General features: G+C 39.2%; 2 protein-coding genes across 3 annotated transcripts; both read right to left on the reverse strand.

Moving 5' to 3' along the window:
• Nucleotides 1-4,178: 4,178 nt before the first annotated feature.
• On the reverse strand, nt 4,179-6,993 carry LOC104593207 (CASP-like protein 4A3). 2 transcript variants are annotated; one of them, XM_010252968.3, is made up of 3 exons: nt 6,344-6,979; nt 5,756-5,891; nt 4,179-4,687 (listed from the first exon to the last, which is right to left on the reverse strand). In XM_010252968.3, the coding sequence occupies exons 1-3, from the start codon at nt 6,841-6,843 to the stop codon at nt 4,493-4,495; spliced, it is 831 nt and encodes a 276-aa protein (XP_010251270.1). In that variant the 5' UTR covers nt 6,844-6,979; the 3' UTR covers nt 4,179-4,492. The 2 variants fall into 2 exon arrangements, with proteins under 2 accessions (XP_010251270.1, XP_088756121.1); XM_088899995.1 differs by lacking the exon at nt 4,179-4,687 and adding an exon at nt 5,062-5,651 and having other exon boundaries at nt 6,344-6,993.
• A 1,738-nt stretch (nt 6,994-8,731) lies between these two features.
• LOC104593211 (protein EXECUTER 2, chloroplastic-like) lies at nt 8,732-18,233 on the reverse strand. Its single transcript, XM_010252972.2, has 11 exons — nt 17,920-18,233; nt 14,708-14,824; nt 14,556-14,621; nt 13,528-13,634; nt 13,372-13,453; nt 11,642-12,337; nt 10,608-10,734; nt 10,321-10,490; nt 10,158-10,232; nt 9,705-9,797; nt 8,732-9,259 (listed from the first exon to the last, which is right to left on the reverse strand). The coding sequence occupies exons 1-11, from the start codon at nt 18,172-18,174 to the stop codon at nt 9,158-9,160; spliced, it is 1,890 nt and encodes a 629-aa protein (XP_010251274.1). The 5' UTR covers nt 18,175-18,233; the 3' UTR covers nt 8,732-9,157.
• Between the last annotated feature and the right edge of the window lie 100 nt (nt 18,234-18,333).

Below are 18,333 nucleotides of genomic sequence, written 5' to 3' on the forward strand. Positions count from 1 at the left end.
GCCCCTAGTAGCAATGTTGGTGGGTTGATCAGTCTCCATGAGATCGTTGGCAGCGTCGGCGGCACCACCTCCCTCATCCCCTTCCATAGTCTCCTCGCCGAAGAGGTCGTCGCTCTCCTCCTCCTTGGAGTCAGGGTCCTTAGCTACCTCGAGGGCCATCTCCTCGGTGATCTCTAATGTGGTAATAGCGCTGAGGTCAAGGTGAGGAAACTCACATCAGGTCAACCACCTGCTAAGTTTGAAGCCTTTGAGGTAGCCCGTCGTCCCGGTCGCGAAAAACAACTCGCATTGTTCCACCGAAGACTTATACTCCTCGACGGCCTTAATCTTTGCCTCCTCCATCGAGCAAAGCAGGATGTCAGTTCGCTCCTTCACCAGCTCCTCGAGGTTCTAGACCTCTCTCTTAAGGGTTGCCTTGTGCTCCTTCAGCTCCTCCTTCTCCACCATCAGAACTACCAATAATTCTTTATGAGCTCGTGCATCCCTCAATAATTTGTTGTTCTCACTGTGAACTAGGTTCAAATCGATTCCTCGGCTTCGAGAGCCCGCTTCAAATTCATCTCGGACTGGTAGACCGGAGCGTGGGTCGAAGAGTTCACCTGACAAGAGGAGAAACGAGATATAAGTACTGAGAAAAAATCTAAGTACAAAAAGGTTGAAGGTTGGTTACATACCACCATGCAGTGTGTCACCGCTTTTTCTCCGAACTGCACAGCCGGTAGCTCGGCCCACCGAGTAACCTCTTCAGGGAAGACCGCGTTTTTGCTCTTGAGGAGACCAAGCTTCGGGCTCAAGACACTTCGAGCTGTGACGTCGCTGCTCGATGGGATGGCCTCCTGAGCTGGTTGGGCCTCGGAGGATGTAGTTTCCTTTGGCAATTGGTGTGGGGAAGCCCTATCCTGATCCTCCTTGACTAGGTCGATTACCGGGGGATGTTCGGTGTCAGATGGAGGTTCGGAAGAGGTGGCACCAACGCCCGAAGTGGGAACCTCCTCTTGAATATGGGCCTTCTTGGAGGCTCTCTTTTCTTCTTGCACTTCAGCATTCCTTTGAAGAGCTCGTCAACAAAGAAGTCAACCATGATAACTGTAGCAAAGCAACAAATAGAGTCAGAGAAAATGTCATCGAAGCAAAACAAAATAAGAGAAAGAATACAATAGTTAGCAACCTACCGAGAGGACTTAGGCCGGCCTGCACGAGCTTCTCTTCGGTCACAAAGTTCTCAAACTTCAAGCCTAGCTTCGCCCAAGCCCGGACTTCCTCCCACACCTTTTTATCTAGCCTAACATCGGGGTCCTGGATGGCAGGTCTCCAGTGAGTTGGAAAAGGCCATCCTTTCGTGTTACAAACTACAAAATAACGCCTCTTCCAGGCCGGGACTTTGTTGAGGAGCTCGTGTAACAACTTGTACCCGGGGCGTGGAGACATGTAGTAAATATGCTTGTGCTCGGGTAGAACACAGGCATAATTCTTTTTGATGGAAAGGATCGAGGAAAAAATGTCGAGGACAAGAGGTCGATTATAGTCATGAAAAAGGGAGATGGTACCTACAATATTACGAATGGAGGTCGGGTGGAGCTGGTCGATGGCGATGTCAAAAAATTTGATGATCTCGAATATGAAAGGGTAGAGTGGAAAACGAAGGCCAGGTATGAGTTGTTCCTCGAAGACCACGATCTCGTCGTAACCGTGATCCCAAGGAAATTGGCCCAAGGGGATAATATAAACGAGATCGTTAGGAAGTCTATAGCGATCAACCAAGGATAGGATCCTGTCCACTGTCATTGTAAACAAACCGAAGCTGTCTGGCAGGCGACCTCGATGTGAGGAGGCCGATTTGCTAGAAGCTTCTCGCTCTCGCTGAGGTGAGACTACCTCAGACGGATTGGGGTCCTCATCCTGTGCCAAAGTGCCCACCTTAGCAAGATGAAGCCCCGCAGTCTGTGCTAAGGTACCCACCTCGGCCCCAGCGGACTCACTGCTCCCATCTAGAAGCTATCTAAACTAAGGCTAGACATATGAATAAAAAATGAACAAGCGAACTCGAAGTAAAGAGGGACAGAATAAGGCGAACTCACCGAAAGACAAAAGAAGAAGTGAAGTACCTCGGATACAAGACGCGAGCTGAAGAACGGATGTGCGACCTCAACTCTCGAATGCACTTTGAAGGACGAAGGAAAGGGGACCTGGGTCCCCCCTATTTATAGCCACCATATCCAGGAACTGATGGTTTAGATTGATGTGATCCTACGGCTCTCATGAAAACCGATTGCACTCCCTTCAAGGAAAGATTTTGGTTGAGCGCGATTTTTTGCGTCCATGGAGTTTATAAACCGCGCCGAGTCCGCGCGTCCCCGACACGCGATCTGGTTTCTCCCACTGACCCGCATGGGTTACATCGGTCCGACCAAAAAACCGGGAGGTGAACCAAGAAGAAATCGAGCCAACCTACTTGCGCAGGCCATGGACTCCCTGCACCGGGGTTGCGACCCCTGGCACGGGGAGTGGGGGGCAATTGATAAGGGGTAAGTTGGCTCGACCTAACAACCGAAGTACATGTTGACGCGATCAACCACTAGGATGACAACTCAGCAAGGGAGCCTTGCCAACAACTCGGGAGCTCGGGACCTTGAGCACCTCGTCATAAAGGCACCTCGGTACCTGATCCAATTCAGAGCCAAAGAACCGAGGTGCAAGATTGGGACCAAGGAACTGAAGCACCACGTAATCGACTCTAGAAGCTTCTCCAACGGACTCCGAATTCCCCGGGTTTACGGCATTCATTAACAAGGCTCATCCTCACTCTGCCCAAATCGAAGAGAATTGATAAACCTTATCAACTGGTGCATTACTCTCCTTCGAAAACAGAACGAATCTTATCTACACAGCTTGGAGATCCTGGAGCCTTTTCGTAGGATTCACGACTATTCAACTATATAAGGGCATCAATCCTCAAAGCAAAGGTACGCGCAATTATTTGCTCACTAGCACTCTAGCATTCAAGTATTCAGCTCACATCCATAATATTGTACTGACTTAAGTATCAGAGCGACCTCGCCGGGTTAGCCACGCTGGTTTCTCTGATCTATTATCCTGTAGGTTGGTCTAGCTCGTCACGCAACTGGTGTTCAGATCATCTTCCAGTTAGGAGGATCCAGATCGCACTCCATCAATACATATTTTAATATATATTGTATATAAAAATATGGTTTCGACTATGATATGGAAAAGATATGATATCTGGAAAACTTCTGACCAATCAATTGGAATCATAAATGTGGTAGCCAATCAAGTGTTATTTATCAAAATTCATGGGTGAGTTTTGATTGGTCAAAACTCCTCCCATACCATATCTTTTCTACATCATAGATTTTAATACATAATATATTATACAATGTATATAATAAATAATATATTTTAATACATAATATAATATATTTTATACATATTATATATATTATATATTAATATATCATAGATAATAAAGTCTCAGTTTTTTTGGTTAACCAAATTTCTAAACCTGAAAACCAAAATTTTACAAAACCGAAATAATCAAAAACTGAAAAACAAAAACCGAAATTTTCGGTTCAATTTTTTGGTTTTAACCAAATAATGCTCACCCCTAACTGCATGTCTTTATTTTGATGAAAGGTCTCCTTTTGCTTAAAAAGTTAAAAAAATATATAAAAAGAGAAAGAAAAACGTAGTAGTAGAAAAGTTATTTTGGAATCGGATGAAAAGTCATTCTTTGATCTTGATTAATGGGCACTAAAAATAGAGTGGAAGACTGACCAACCTAAGGATTCTATTTTCTTAATGAAGGATATTCAGCATTTGTGTCAAGACTTTGAAGTCAGATTCTCCAAAGAGATGGAAACTGTGGAGTATGAAGTTATAGGTCAAGGATTTTCAAGGCATGCTGACATTTTATTTGATCCTCCAGTCTGGTTGATAATAAACCGTCTAAAAGTTGATAGTTTAAATTGTTCTTCGTGTCTTGTTTGTTCGGGTTTAAATGTTGGTAGTTAGTGTTTGGTTTGATCTATTAGTTGTGCTGTGTGTCTTTTTAGTCGGTGTTTTGTATTGTTAGGGGCCACTTCTACGTTGTTGCCAGTAACCGTGCTCTTGGGTAGTGAATCACTAAGTTCACTACTGAATCTGAACTTTACAAGTAACAATTGGTTCCCAAATCAGAAATAATTAGGATAAATTGTTTCCATATGGCAGCAACTGACCAAGTATATACATACTGACACTGTTGGAGACTAAAATAAAAACAACTCTGTCCTCTCTATCTTTATGCGTGGGTGTATGTGTGTTGCGTGTACAAAGAAAAAACTTGGAATTTCTCTCGCATTAGCACTGAATGCGAATTTTTTTTTTTACTTTTCCAACATTTTCTCTAAAGCCAGAGAAATGGCAAAAAAAAACATGTAGAAGAGAGATACTGGATAAATATATAAATGGAAGATGACAGGGCTAGTGACATTTTTTAAGTGGAGTAGCGAATACAGAGGTAATAGCCGGAGATGAGGGAACTGAAAGCGAAGGCGATAAATGCAAGGAAAGACATCCCGATGGAAGCACTTGCCATCTCTGTGAACTCGTCTTTCCCCCAGTTGGATTGCCAATCATCTACCCGAGTCGCCGCCGATGATGATGCCGATATCAGAAGATATGTCAATATCTGCCCATTTACAAAACAGACTACCCATCTTCAGTTCATCTTCTACATGGGGTGGGGGCTTTGATCAATTATCTTCCAAAGTTTTCCCTTTCTTCCTTCCCGGGTGTCTGTCATCGGTCTTAGGAACCAGGATGGGAGCCCAATAGCCCAAATCTTCCACTTGTCCCGATTCAGGAACCAAAGAGGGGATGGGTCCTCCATCCTCCACTTCCACTAATCCTAATAGGTAGGGATTTAAAAGGATCCAATTCCATCATGAGATGGGTCCCAACTCTCAAAACTAGGCAGTAGCAAGTCAGATCATAGGCCCCCAGATCCATCCACTTTGCAAAAAGCCACACGTTTAAATGGAACCACCCTGATGATTACTGTGTATTGCATTAGCTGAATTAGATAGCTGTGGGACCAAATCATTTTGTTCCATGCCAGTCGTAAAATACAATGACAGATTAAGTGGTTGTGGGCCATATGGGCCATATATACACTTTTATCTTTACGACTGTGTTGGAGCCAAATGATTGTTCCCACACCTAAGTAAAACAGGAGTGCTATCTATCAAATTCAGTGAATCCTTTGTAACAGGCCCAAAAGATTCTCAAATTTTCCCTCAGGTACCCGGCCCACAGCCGCTCCTCACAGAACGTACCTCACAGCCTGTATTGGGAATATCTCCGTCCTTTGTGTTATTATTCACAGTAGGATGAAGTTATGAGGTGCGTTATGTGAGGAACAGATTCTAATTCACAGCCCACGGCCTTTTAAAGGAGTCGAAAGATCTGCTCCTCACAAATGAGCGTTTCATTGAGAACATCTCCCATGAATAATAATTAATAAGAGCAGATCGGTCTATTTTAAAGGGTCACCATTCGTCAGCATGGCCAAATGGAGATCGGGTTCGATCAGGGCAAGCCCGTGCTCACACCGTCACGGCCTCTTGCAACCTTGCATTTGCATGGGAATACCTCTGACCGAAGCAATAAAATAATAATAATTAAATCACAAAATTAATTAATATCACATTAATAATAAGAATCGCAATTATCAAAATTAGTAAAAAAAAACACTTGCCTGATCCATGGAGAAGTCAAAGAAACAGCGGAGTGGAAGAGGGATGACATGTTTAGCGGTGATCATGTGGTAGGAGAGTGTGCACGCCTGAAACCCAGCATACACAAATGCAATCACGGTCACGGATATGCAATACCTGCCATCGCCCATCAGTACATCAGATTAGATTATCAAATCATTCACTCACATGTGAGGAAGGGTTACTATAAGGCAGTGTTTGGTTTGAAAGAAAAAGGATAGAGAAATAAAAGGAAAGATAACTATAGGTCATAGGTTTCTTTACCTTTTCTTTCGAAACAAACACAGCCTAAATAAATAAAAATTCATGCAAAACAAAACTATTAACGTATAAAGTACTTGTATAACAAATAAACCAATAATAATAAATTAGGATCGTAGGTCAACATGTGGTTGGCTCACAGAAAAGGTCTCCTGTTGGCTGTAGCCTGTAGCGAAGACTTGGGATCGAATCCCGCCTTCGTCAGGGGTTTTGATTATGTTACTTAGAAGAACAAAGAACATTTGGGGGAGTAGTTTCAGCAGAAACGAACAGCGAAGCTCAACAAAAACGAGTTTGAGAAGTTCGACCTGTATTCCTTGTATCTGTCGAAGGAATCACCGGCCCAACCTTGCGTCTTGTCGGCGGCCATGACCGAAAATGACACCAAGCAGAACAGGGCCGCACATACCCTAAACCCTAATTCCGCCCTCTTCACCATCACTTCCCTCCTCGACCTCCGAAGAATGGATGACAACGCCCTCGATCGCCTCTCACCTCCTTCTTCAACGTTTCGCCCGTCTCCTCCCGAATCCACCTTCGTCGCCACCGATAACTCTTCCCGGATAGACCGGTTCACCACGATCACAGGAGAAGGGGATTTCACCGTCGCCGATGAAGGCACGTTGTCCGCCGGCGGCGAGACCGGTTTTTTCTCTTCTCTAGGAGTGGGAGACCGAAGCGGAGAGTAGCGCTCGACGGCGACGATCGCCTTGGATGGAGACTTCTCTGATTGATTATCTTGGGGTGGGCTTTCTGGAGGTGGGTTGTATTTTTCTTCTGGCGGTGACCGGTGTGGTGAAGAAGCCATCTCAATGTGGTTTGGAGATGATTGCTTTTGTATTTCCTCTCCCTTTATTCTCTCTCTCACTCTCTCTAAGTCTCTAAGCAAGCAAGGGAGGAGGAGGGAGGGAGGGAGGTAGCGTATGTTTGAAAAGTTGGAGCTTGGGAAGTACCGAAGTAGTAAGATAAAAATTTATGTAAGTCGCTGCGGGTGGGTCCTGGGTCCACACCACCACAGACATAGACAGAGAGAGAAATAGAAACACCAGAGGAGGGTGTCAAAGATTCTGTGTCTCGTAACACATAATAAAAAAAGAAGGAAGAGGAGGAGGAAAAAAAGAAGAGGAGGAAGCATCATCTGAGATTACCTAACAAATTACGTGTTATGCAAGAAAAAGATAGAGAGAGAACAAAATGCCCACTTTTCTGTATGTTATTAGTGTAAAGCCGCCACTCACTTCCTCATTCCTCTCTTTCCTTATTGCCTTTTTCATGGACACATTAATTTAATTGGAAAATTGTCAAAAATTCATCATCACAACTTTTTAAAATGTCCAAAACTCATCATATCATTAATTTGACATTAAAGAGGTTAATAGCTGTTAATATATTACCATTTTAATCTTTATAGAAAAATATAAAATATATATATATATTTTAATATTTAGATATGAGAAAAAGGAAAAAGTTTAAAAAATATTTTCAAATATAAAATATATAAAAACACAGAAATTAGAAAATATAAAAAATTATAGAAATTGCACACAAAATAAAAAAAATATATATTTTCAAATTATAGAAACTATAGAAATTGAAAAACAAAATTAGAAAATAAAAATTATAGAAAAAACACCAAAAATTATAGAAAAACACAGAAATTGTCAATAAATAGAAAAAGATACAGAAAATTTTATAGATTGTAGAAAATAGAAATTATAATAAAGCACTAAAATGTAAAAAAAAAAAGAAAATTAAAAAATGAAAAAAACCTTTTCCTTTAACTCACCATTCAAAAGTGATTTGGTCATAAAAATTGTTATTTATGCTAACATGGACACCTAAATTAAAAAACATTATCGGTGTACTAACAGAAGATGAATTTTAGAAAATAAAAACTTAATGATATGATGAATTTTAGACATTTTAAAAAGTTATGATGAATTTAAGAGAAATACTAAAAACTTATGATGAGTTTTAGACATTTTCCCTAATTAATTAAACTAGTTGTAACAGTATAAGTTGTTTTGAAGCCTAGACAAAGCCCAATTTTGGTTAACTGCTACCACCACGTAGGTGAGCCATGAGGCGGGTACTGCGGGTGGATCTGTCTCACACTCACAGATTCCACTTTACTGATTAAATTATTATCAAACATAAGATTTGAAATTGACGCGTGGACTTTAACAGTGACCTACTTACCACCCAAGGAACTAGTCAACCATAAAGAAAAACCCAATCCAGCCATCCAGGTGCGAGTTCTCTCTGTGATTTTTGTTAACAATCGGTAAAACCCGATTAACAACACGTTCAAACTTAACTTGCACAGTAAGTAGCAATCGTACAGCATACATATACTTCAATGAAGAAACAAAAAGACTTGCATGATGAAAAAGCGCTTTATTGAAGATTTCTTTGTTGAAGGGCTTTTAGATTCTTGATTTTGCGTCTCCCTTGGTTTCATTCCTTACTTTAACCTTTTTTCTCGAATCAATTTGTCTTTTTTTGGTTCGAATTCGATATCTCAATTCTCAAATCAATTCCAATTCATGTTCCTCCAAGGCCCAAGCCACCACCTCTTCCAAAGCAAACAAAAGAAAAATGGGGATTGGGGAGGGAATAGATAGCCAACCCAGCTCACATCACATGCTGGCTGCAGCTGAAATTTTAAAGAAACAACTGAAAAAAGCGGGAGCTTCTTTAGTTTTAGATTAGAATCATTCGATTAGATGCACTCGTTGGTACAAGTTCACGGCAAAGCCGGCAGTTGCATAGTCAGCTACAAAGCTAGCTAGAGAGTACACAACACAAAGAGGAAACAAGCCACATACGTGATAAAGAATTAACACATGTTATGTAAGTTTTAAAACAGACTAATAAGACTATTATTACTTCCATTTTGTCACTCTGTGGTTTATCAGCCGCAACATAATATACACCTCAGTAATTGCATGCAACAACACTATTAAACAGCACTGTATCGTAAACAGCCATTTAATTGCTACCCTCAAAACCCTGCTGCATAACATCTTCTATCCTATATACACGGATACCCTCTTGCATCCAAATTCTAAAGGGATTAAATGCATTTCCCCAATAGCACTCTCAGGTCAAAACAACTGACTTCATTCTGGAAGTTTCAGCCGGTTGAACAACACAAGGAAGCTTTGCTGTGGAACAACATAAAGGAATCCAAGGTCTGCACCTCTGGCATACGGCTCCATGCCCTGAGTATATATATACATATATAATCAACAGCTAGTTAATATTACAAAAATAAAGCCACTAAAATTAAAAAAAAAAAACACAAAAAGAAAGCAGAACAAACAAAAAACCTGATTCTAACTCATTTTGTGGATAGGTACTTGAAAAAGAAAAAACAAAAGCAGAAACGAACAAACCAAAAAAGTTCAACTCATTGTGGATGGTTACTGAGGCAAGATATGTGAATGTGAATTGTGGATGGTTATTTCATTTGCATTCATTTTCTCCCATGAGAAGACTATACCTCCTCTCTCATCCAAGCCCCCAATAAATGGACCATCAATCAGCCGAGCAATACTCTTCATGAGTTCGTCATGAAAGGTGAATTCCAATTGGCCTAATCATCTAATTGCATCGGTGAGACTCAACCATAAAGCAACAATCATGAAATTCAGAAGATAACTTTACCCTGCCACTAAGTTGGAGAAGTTCACCGTCAACCCATTGTGGATTCTTAAATCCAAATTCTGCTATTCTACCTTGACCTTTGTAACTTGCAACCTGAACAAGAGATCTTTCCAATCAGTTGCCATCAGAATATGCCTAAGCACTGATAGTTTCCCTACATAATCAAACTCACAAGAATTGATCATTCAAACGGATGGAGCACAGTTAATAGAGTCACATCTGATATTGAACTCCACATGCCATGGCTACCTGAATCCCAGCTTTCATCTAAAAAGAAATGAAAGACTGCTAGGGAATCTGGAAAACCATATTGAAATACACAAACCAAAATCTCCTATTTTAAAAATATAATTGGCCCATGCAGAGAAATCTACAGGAATATCATAATGCCTGCTTCAGACTGCTGCAGAACAAATTTGGGTAGGGGGAAAAAGAAGCAAGAACAGGAATTACCACTCCAAGTTCATCTGGATACATCCCACTGTTGGGGATACGACTCCCTTTACCAATTTTTGCCCGAAAAGTTACCTGTTACAAGAAATACATATTTGACTAAACAATATAAATGCATGTATATCGATGTAAAACAAATACGATGAAGTTAAATTCTACAAACCTGACCAGCAGGAACGTTCAAATCCCCTGTCAGCTTTACTGCCTCAACATACTCAAAAAACTCCACATCTGACCTTTTGTCTGTGTCATCCACCCCATTCCAGTCACCAAATTTACGCCTCAACTGTACCACCTCAGTGCCGTAAGGGCCAAAGGCCCCAACATAAAGGCCTGCATTTCAACCAAGCATTCTCATCCTCACAGAAATTGGTAGTTGTTTACATAGGAATCCCTGGTTATATTTGTTTTCACTCTTAAGGGACAGATAATATGGAGAAACAAGTTTACCATCAAATGGATCCAAATCATTTCTAGGGGTGGTGATCCAAGTGAAAATTGTAGTTCCAGATAGTCTATTTCGTTTCTGAGCCTGACTTACAGCTAGCTTTACAATTTCGCGCACATCTCTAGAAACCTAAAAGAGTTAGCAACCAGTCAATTTATTTTCAAGAAAATATTCATAAGACAACAAGTTTGCACCTAGATCATGATTGAATTTCCTTGAAATGTAGAATACAATAAAATTCGAAAAGGAAGCAACAATATCTCCTCATAAGAATAGTGTTCTCAATTATATATAACAACTAGTTTCCAGATGGTGACGGACCAGTGGCAGATGTGAGGTCTGGATATGGTGGTGCTCCAACAGATGGTTGTGAGGACAAAGGAAACATCTATTTGGATATTCAGGTTGTTACTCGTTAGTATGCTTAGAGGGTTCAATTTGCCTGCAGCAAGGGCATCAAGAACCTAATTGCAGCAGTAGATTTGGCCTCAATCACCATAGTGATTAATAGCAAAGCTGATGGATCATGGTGTTATTGGGTCTAAAAGCCTCACAAGTCACAAGGCATCATATTTCAGAGGCTGATGCTACTTGGAGGGAGGAAAACAATATGAAGATTTAATATCTTCCTTTATCTAGTAGGTTACAAGTTTTTAATGTATTCCCACTCCCAAAACTCTCTGACACACCCTGCACCTGTTTGTGAAAGCAGCATTGAACAGCTTGTATATCCAAGAATGTCAATATTTCCTTTTAACAATATACATACTCAAATTTACCTATAGAAAGATCTTAAACTTGTACATGGTCAACAAATGAACGAAATAAAAAGTTGATGTGGAATAGAATTTTTTATTTGATAATTGATATGGAATAGAATATTTTTTGCAAGCAACACCCTTCTAACCTTTAATAATTTCCAAAACTACATTGATAGAAAAATTAGGATGCAAAACTATCAGAAATGGACCATTCAAAATGTCAAATAATATCAGTTCTATATCAAAATAAAAGTATAAACTTCATCTTAACTCACCTTTGAAGGAACCTTGTCTACACCCCAAAATTCCTTAGCAACATCAAGAGGCATGAGCTCAGAAACACCATTAGTTGCAATAGCTGCAACTCTGACCCTAGACACTTTACGTTCTCCAATGTCAGAATCCTCACTTCTCCTTGGAACATGTAGTACAAATGAATCCTTTTCAATATCCTTTATTTCAGCTGGGAATCGCATAAACCCATCCTCAGAAGGGGTATCCTCATTGTTATGTAACAACCCACCAATAAAAACCTTCATGGCCATATTGTTTTCCTCTTCCCTTGTGTTGGTATCTCCTCCAGGAGCAACCCCCTCGTGATGAATTTCACCCAGGTCAACTTTGTCTGCAGAATTATCAGCAGATCCTGCCTTCTCATTGTCCTCCTGCATTGGCTGCTCCACACTGTCACTACCCTCTACTATCTCCTCTGGAACATTAATGTTCATGACTTTGACTTTTAATCCTGGAATTTTGTCTTTAAGAAAATCTATAACACTTTCTATCCCTTCTTCACTAGCATCCTTAACATTGTTTGCACTCTTTTCGAGTTTCTCTACCTCATCCTCTTCATCCACTGAAATATCTTCTGCAGAAGAGTCGGTGGCAGAAGTGGTTGGACCATTTGATGATTTTGATGTCGACAATGTAGAATTTGATGGCCTTTCTTTGGCTCGCTGCAAGCATACTACCTGAAAGAGATTCAATATCAAAAGCAGTAGGTATAAATTGCAATAGAAAACCTAGATTACCTGACAAAAAGGCCATATGATGTCTACTGACATGAAATTAGGAGGTAATAACATGCCCATAAGGCAGCATAAAACAACTGATGAATACCACTTAAGTAGCCTCTTACCAGTTACTTTAGTCACCATACAAAACAATGCAATAAATTAAATTTTTTACAATATAATATATTATTAATTTTCTGTCTTTATTTTTTGGTGGTGGAGAGGGGCGATATTTTACTCTTCACATGAGAGCAATGTTCTATGATACTGTAGTGAGAATGGGCCAAATAGGCCTTAGTGTTCTTTATTTCTTTTAAGTAGTATTTAAAAGTTATGTTTCTTAGTTATAGGCCTTAGTTATGGGCCTTATGGGCCTTCTTTTATTTTCTTTAACTATTTCTTTAGTTCTGGCCGCCCCATTAAGGGCATCCAAGTAATTGTACTCAGACTTAGAATTATTAATAAAAGTGATGAAAGGGGGCTAGAGAGAGAGGTTCAAATTCTTTTCTCTCTTCCCTTCTTTTCTTCTTCCACGACCTATTGCTGAAACTTCTTTCTCTTTCTCTCTTTTCTTCTTTTCTTGCATTATCTGAATTACTGTAAGTGTAATTTTCAACTGATACACCATTACAGCAAGTCCTTAAAGCCTACTTAATGGTTATTATAGAATTCTCCAAAATGATAACCGACATCCCACCTTATGTTTTATGTCTTGTTGGCATCATTTGACACACAGACATAACAAATGCATATGAAGGGTGCCACACAAAACCTATGGAACCAACCAATTGAAAAAAAACAAAGAAGTTATACATGTACCAGCTAAGTCCATTAGGACAGCCACTGCTGGTTCTCTGTTTGCAAGAGTGAGCCTAGTCAAATTTAGTATTTATCCAGTCAGCTAGAGACAAAAACAGATTCTATATCATCAAAACAGACTTCCTTGTGTCTCAAGCAAAGCTTTAATTAAATATGGCAAATACATATATTACCTGCATAATGTATGTATTATTGGAATCTTTGACAACAAAGATTTCGAACAATGGAGTCCCAGGAGTTGCGGTGACCAACTGCCTGAAACAAACAAATGTTACTGATGTTCAATGGTAAGTAAGAAATTAGATAGAAACATTTAAATTAACCTCCACCTTGGACTGTAACTCCTTGCCACAAATCTGCCTACACCAGGGGATATTTGTACTAATTTTCCAAAGGGATCATCAGAATCCTTTGAACAACCCACCCACCACCCTACCTGTAAATGAAGAGAAAAAGGACATTAATAAGTCATACCAAAAGCTTCATCTAGAGATATTCATTATTGTGATTTTCTGATTACAATGTACTATAGTCGAATTGAGCTGCATCTTTGTACTTAGCAAGTTAAAGATTGTCCACTCAAACATCTTGTCGTGGCTGCATGTATGAGCATGTGGCAGCCAACAGAGTAGGAGCTAACAAAAAAAACAACAAAACCAATTCAAAAACAGAAACTCCTGTAATGCTTAATTCGCCAGTTTTCCACAACCAGTTCGTTGAAAAGTTCCTCTTGAAAACACCAGTTCAACATACCATGTTACCAACTCAGCATATAATCAGATATACATGCTATTGCTAACATGTCCATGCTATTGAATTCTACATTTTCAAAGTTTTCTCAGCACAAGAACACTAACTAGTTAATAAAGGCCATTACCCAATGTTGGTTCCAGACTTCCAGCTACTGGGGTCTAGGGAGGGATAGACTGAACACAGTCCTAACCTTTGACATTTCTTGTACAAGCTACAAAGTGGTCACTCTCAGACTCGAACCTACTTTCTCACACTTGCTAACATGAGATTTTACCATTACACCAAGTAATGGAGATCACATACAGGTAAAGAAACAAGTGCCAAAAGCTAGCATGCATCAGCATTTCCTAAGCTCCAGAACATGCATACAATGCAAGCAAGCATCTGAGTAGCTTCAGTTAGTTTAGTGTCAATTCCAGGCCAACTAACATTAAATAGACACTTCAAAATGTGTATTGCACATCCATATTGGACATAGTATACTGGAAAACTTTATCAGGCACTTCTTGTGTGCCCAAGTTTGCCCTGTTGGTCATGTAAGAAAGAGACGATATTTAAGTTCTTTGTTTATAGGATTACAAGATATAATGACTAGAAAAATTACCAGACCACTTCCTGTGAGTTTACATAATACTGATGCATCACGGTAACGCTCTTCATCAATCGCATTCTGTCAATCAACAGAATCGTAAGATTAAATCTTAAAATATCATGCTAATTCATACATAATGCAACTAGTTCAATCAATGAGCTAACCTTCAATTGTAACATAATTTCAGCTATAGCATCCTTAGATGTTGCCTCAGCAATAGCTGCTTTCAGTTTTGCAGCTTCCTCAAAGTCTTCTTTCTCAATTGCATCTTCTAGTTGAAACTATAAGAAAAAAATTACTGTTGAGAATATGTGGAAAGAGATAAATTTTGGTATAGGAATTTATGCACCCCTATAAGTATGTTAAAAGTATCAAAATAACTCATTCATGCATGTGCAGATTATTTCATGGCAAATAGATAAAAGATCACCTTTTCCATAAACAAATATCATATTTTTCTTTAAACCAGAAAACCAGCATCAAACACTGAATCAGTGTTGCCAAAAACTGATCAAAATGTTTTATAATTCACATAATCATAATCAACCTATAGGGAAAATAGAATAAGTCTGTCCCTTTAATCAGCAGAAAGGTTAGTATTTAGTCTAAATTTTACAAACTTGAAGTATGCTGCAAGGCTGCAAAGACCATGGAAATGGAGAGGGCAAATTAGTGTAGAATGTCATATATATATAGGGCAGTAAGGGAGTGCAATAGAAATGGAGTGTTATTTAATCAGATCCTTGTACTCCCCTCAAGAATGTAAAGCATGTAGAAATGGAATCCAAAGTGAAGATAACTTCTCGATAGAAATGTTGCAACAAATAAATGAGTGTGACAGAGAGATCAGTTTTTTTATCATGTTTCACTGAAAATTTTGAGCAATAGAGAGATGCACGCTGATACATCAATGAAATTATTACTTAAGGTAGTTGAACCCAACAGACTTAGGCTTGAACACACAGTTGATCTGCCCTTTTGATTTCAACAGCATCAAGTTTGCCAATATTCTCATAACCCATGTGTGCACGGAGACCATGAAATTATTGCACCATTTTAGGTCTAGTGGTGTTAGAATTGATGGCGCCTGGCTGCACTAAGGAAAAACTTTAGCAACGGAAAGGACAGGGTTTACACATTAGGGCAGAACTCTGGGGAGCCAGTTTTGATGGGAGCTCTCTTGGAAGTCTGGGACTGCCAACATTGGTGGAATGTCCTCAAAGCCTAATGAATGTGGATATGATGAATGATGATGGACCTTAGTGTTGCAGATTCCACCAAAAACAAAGTTCTTTCCCTCTTAAAGGTACATGGATAGCCAACTAGCCAAGAGAGCAAGATTTGCTTATTTTTCAAACAGATTTGTTTATTTAGCAGTTCAGGGAATTTGACTAATTCTACAAGATCAAGCCTAAAGTTGGGAAGGGAATCATAGGATTTGGAACAGTATCTTAAATCTTAATGAAATAAGGAAAGTTTCAATCTCTGTTCCTACTCAAATCAGATGGATCCTCAGAAATGGACAGTATGATAGATGGTCTTGCTAGATTCTGGGAAGAGGGATATTTTATGGTGAAAGCTCTTTATCTTAGTTTTGTTTGGGGGAGGGAGATGCCATTGCACATTTATACATCCTTTGTTTAGATGTTAATGTATTTCTCCTTACCTTACAGAAAGAAAAGAAATTGAAAAAAGGGAAAAAATCTCTTAGAATCTAAATGCTTCACAGCTGAACTACACACCTATTAAGAATGTGGTCAAGCCTTTTATAACTCTCCTCTTTTTCCTTTCTTCTTGTTCATGGAGAAACTATGACAAGAAAAAGCTGTGCTCACATGGTGCAAGCCCCTCAGAATTGACCTCTATAGACTATAGCTTGAACACAAAATTTGACTTTGTAAATTGGTGAAAAGGGGCTACAATGGGCCTTGGTAGTTGTAGCGTTCTATCCAAGATATTAGATCCTTAGTTAGGTAGCACTCTCTTTATTTATTTAATTTTTTGTACAATAGCTTATCCCTGACCTTGCAGGAACCTGTCTCTCTTTTTCAAATAAATTCTTGAATAAGTATACTTGTATAAAGAGTTTGCCTGCGTTGGCTTTCAGACTTTATTAAGGATGACCTGCTCGTAGTCTAGTGTTTTTTGCTTTTTTTTTTGTTTTTCCAGTTTTTTCTTTCTTGTTTTGTTTGGTAGCTGGCTTTTAGCTTGTTTTTTTCTTTCGCAGTCCGTCTTTCCCTGTTGTGTCTTTGTTTCAAATAAATTCTTGAATAAGTATACTTGTATAAAGAGTTTGCCTGCGTTGGCTTTCAGACTTTATTAAGGATGACCTGCTCGTAGTCTAGTGTTTTTTGCTTTTTTTTTGTTTTTCCAGTTTTTTCTTTCTTGTTTTGTTTGGTAGCTGGCTTTTAGCTTGTTTTTTTCTTTCGCAGTCCGTCTTTCCCTGTTGTGTCTTTGTTTCTGTTTCTTTCTTAATACAATCAGTTGATTACCCAAAAAAAAACTATGATACTGGAAATGCATCATGTTTAAAAATCAGATAACCAATCAACCGGTATCATAAAAGTGGTAAATGGTAACCAATTAGCAGGTATTCATCAAAATTCACCCCAGGGGGTTGATTGGTCAAAGTTCTTCGACACCATACCTTTTCAGCATCATAGATGTTGCCTTGTTTACATAAATAATGTCTTAGTGACAATTCACCACATTGTAAAATATAATCCATGTTTTACTCCACAATCTATGCCTATAAATTTGAATTGAGAAACAATTGCATTGCATGCTTATTTTCCTTCAGCATCATGTAAAAGATGTACTTTTCTCTTAGGCTCTTTCAACATGCACTCTATGTTCTGCCAATTCTTTATCTATGTCAATGAGTACCGGAACTCTGCATTTATCCCCATAGATGTTCCGGAACTCTGCATTTATCCCCATAGATGTTCCGGAACTCTGCATTACATTATTTATTATTTACAAGGGTATCCTTTGACACAAGAAAAAGCACTAGCATTGATGCTTTTAGATTGCAAACGACAAAAATAAGCTTAATCAAGTAGCACCATAATTCATAAGCTGGAACTAAATTCCCCAATTGCAGTTAGGGACCCATTGGAGGAAAAATGCAGAAACCACACACAAATAAATAAATATATAAACAAACAAAAGAAAAATCCTAATAGACGAAATGAGAGGCCTAAGGAACTTCAAAACTAAAAACCTAGATGACAGAATTAAGGAATAAGAAAAGAATTAGATTATATTATTCATTTCGATGCACTCAGTAGAGGGTAAAAGGTGCCAAAAAGCAAAGCAAAGACAGTACGAGTAAAAACATTTAATGAAACAACAGAATAAGCAAGAAAATGGGAACCTTGAGAAGCGATGAAAAATTATCGGCCTGTTCGACTTCTGAAAAATGACGACTCCAGCGATTCCAATCCCAGTCCAAAGAGTTGCTGCAACGGCAAGAAAGGCTAGAATTCTTTACACTTCTCCACATGTATTTGTTGAGAATCGAACCCGCAAAGTTCAGATTACTCCCTTTGTTCACCACAGAATCAAAACATGAGCAAAATTGACGTGGCGGGACTGCGTTTCGCAGGCCCCATGCGTTAGCAACCGCCATTTGTATTCCTCCCTCAGCCTCTCCCTCTCCCACTGTTTGTCCCTTATACGATAATTTGAATGGATAGAGTTAGTGAGGTGGGGATATGGAATGGACCAAATGACTGGATGGCGCGTGTAGAACTGCAGAGAAAATTTTAACTTCTAAAAGGACTACTGG

The sequence above is a fragment of the Nelumbo nucifera genome, chromosome 3 (genome assembly GCF_055504915.1).
Source record: "Nelumbo nucifera cultivar China Antique chromosome 3, China Antique-T2T, whole genome shotgun sequence".
NCBI classification, from domain to species: domain Eukaryota; kingdom Viridiplantae; phylum Streptophyta; class Magnoliopsida; order Proteales; family Nelumbonaceae; genus Nelumbo; species Nelumbo nucifera.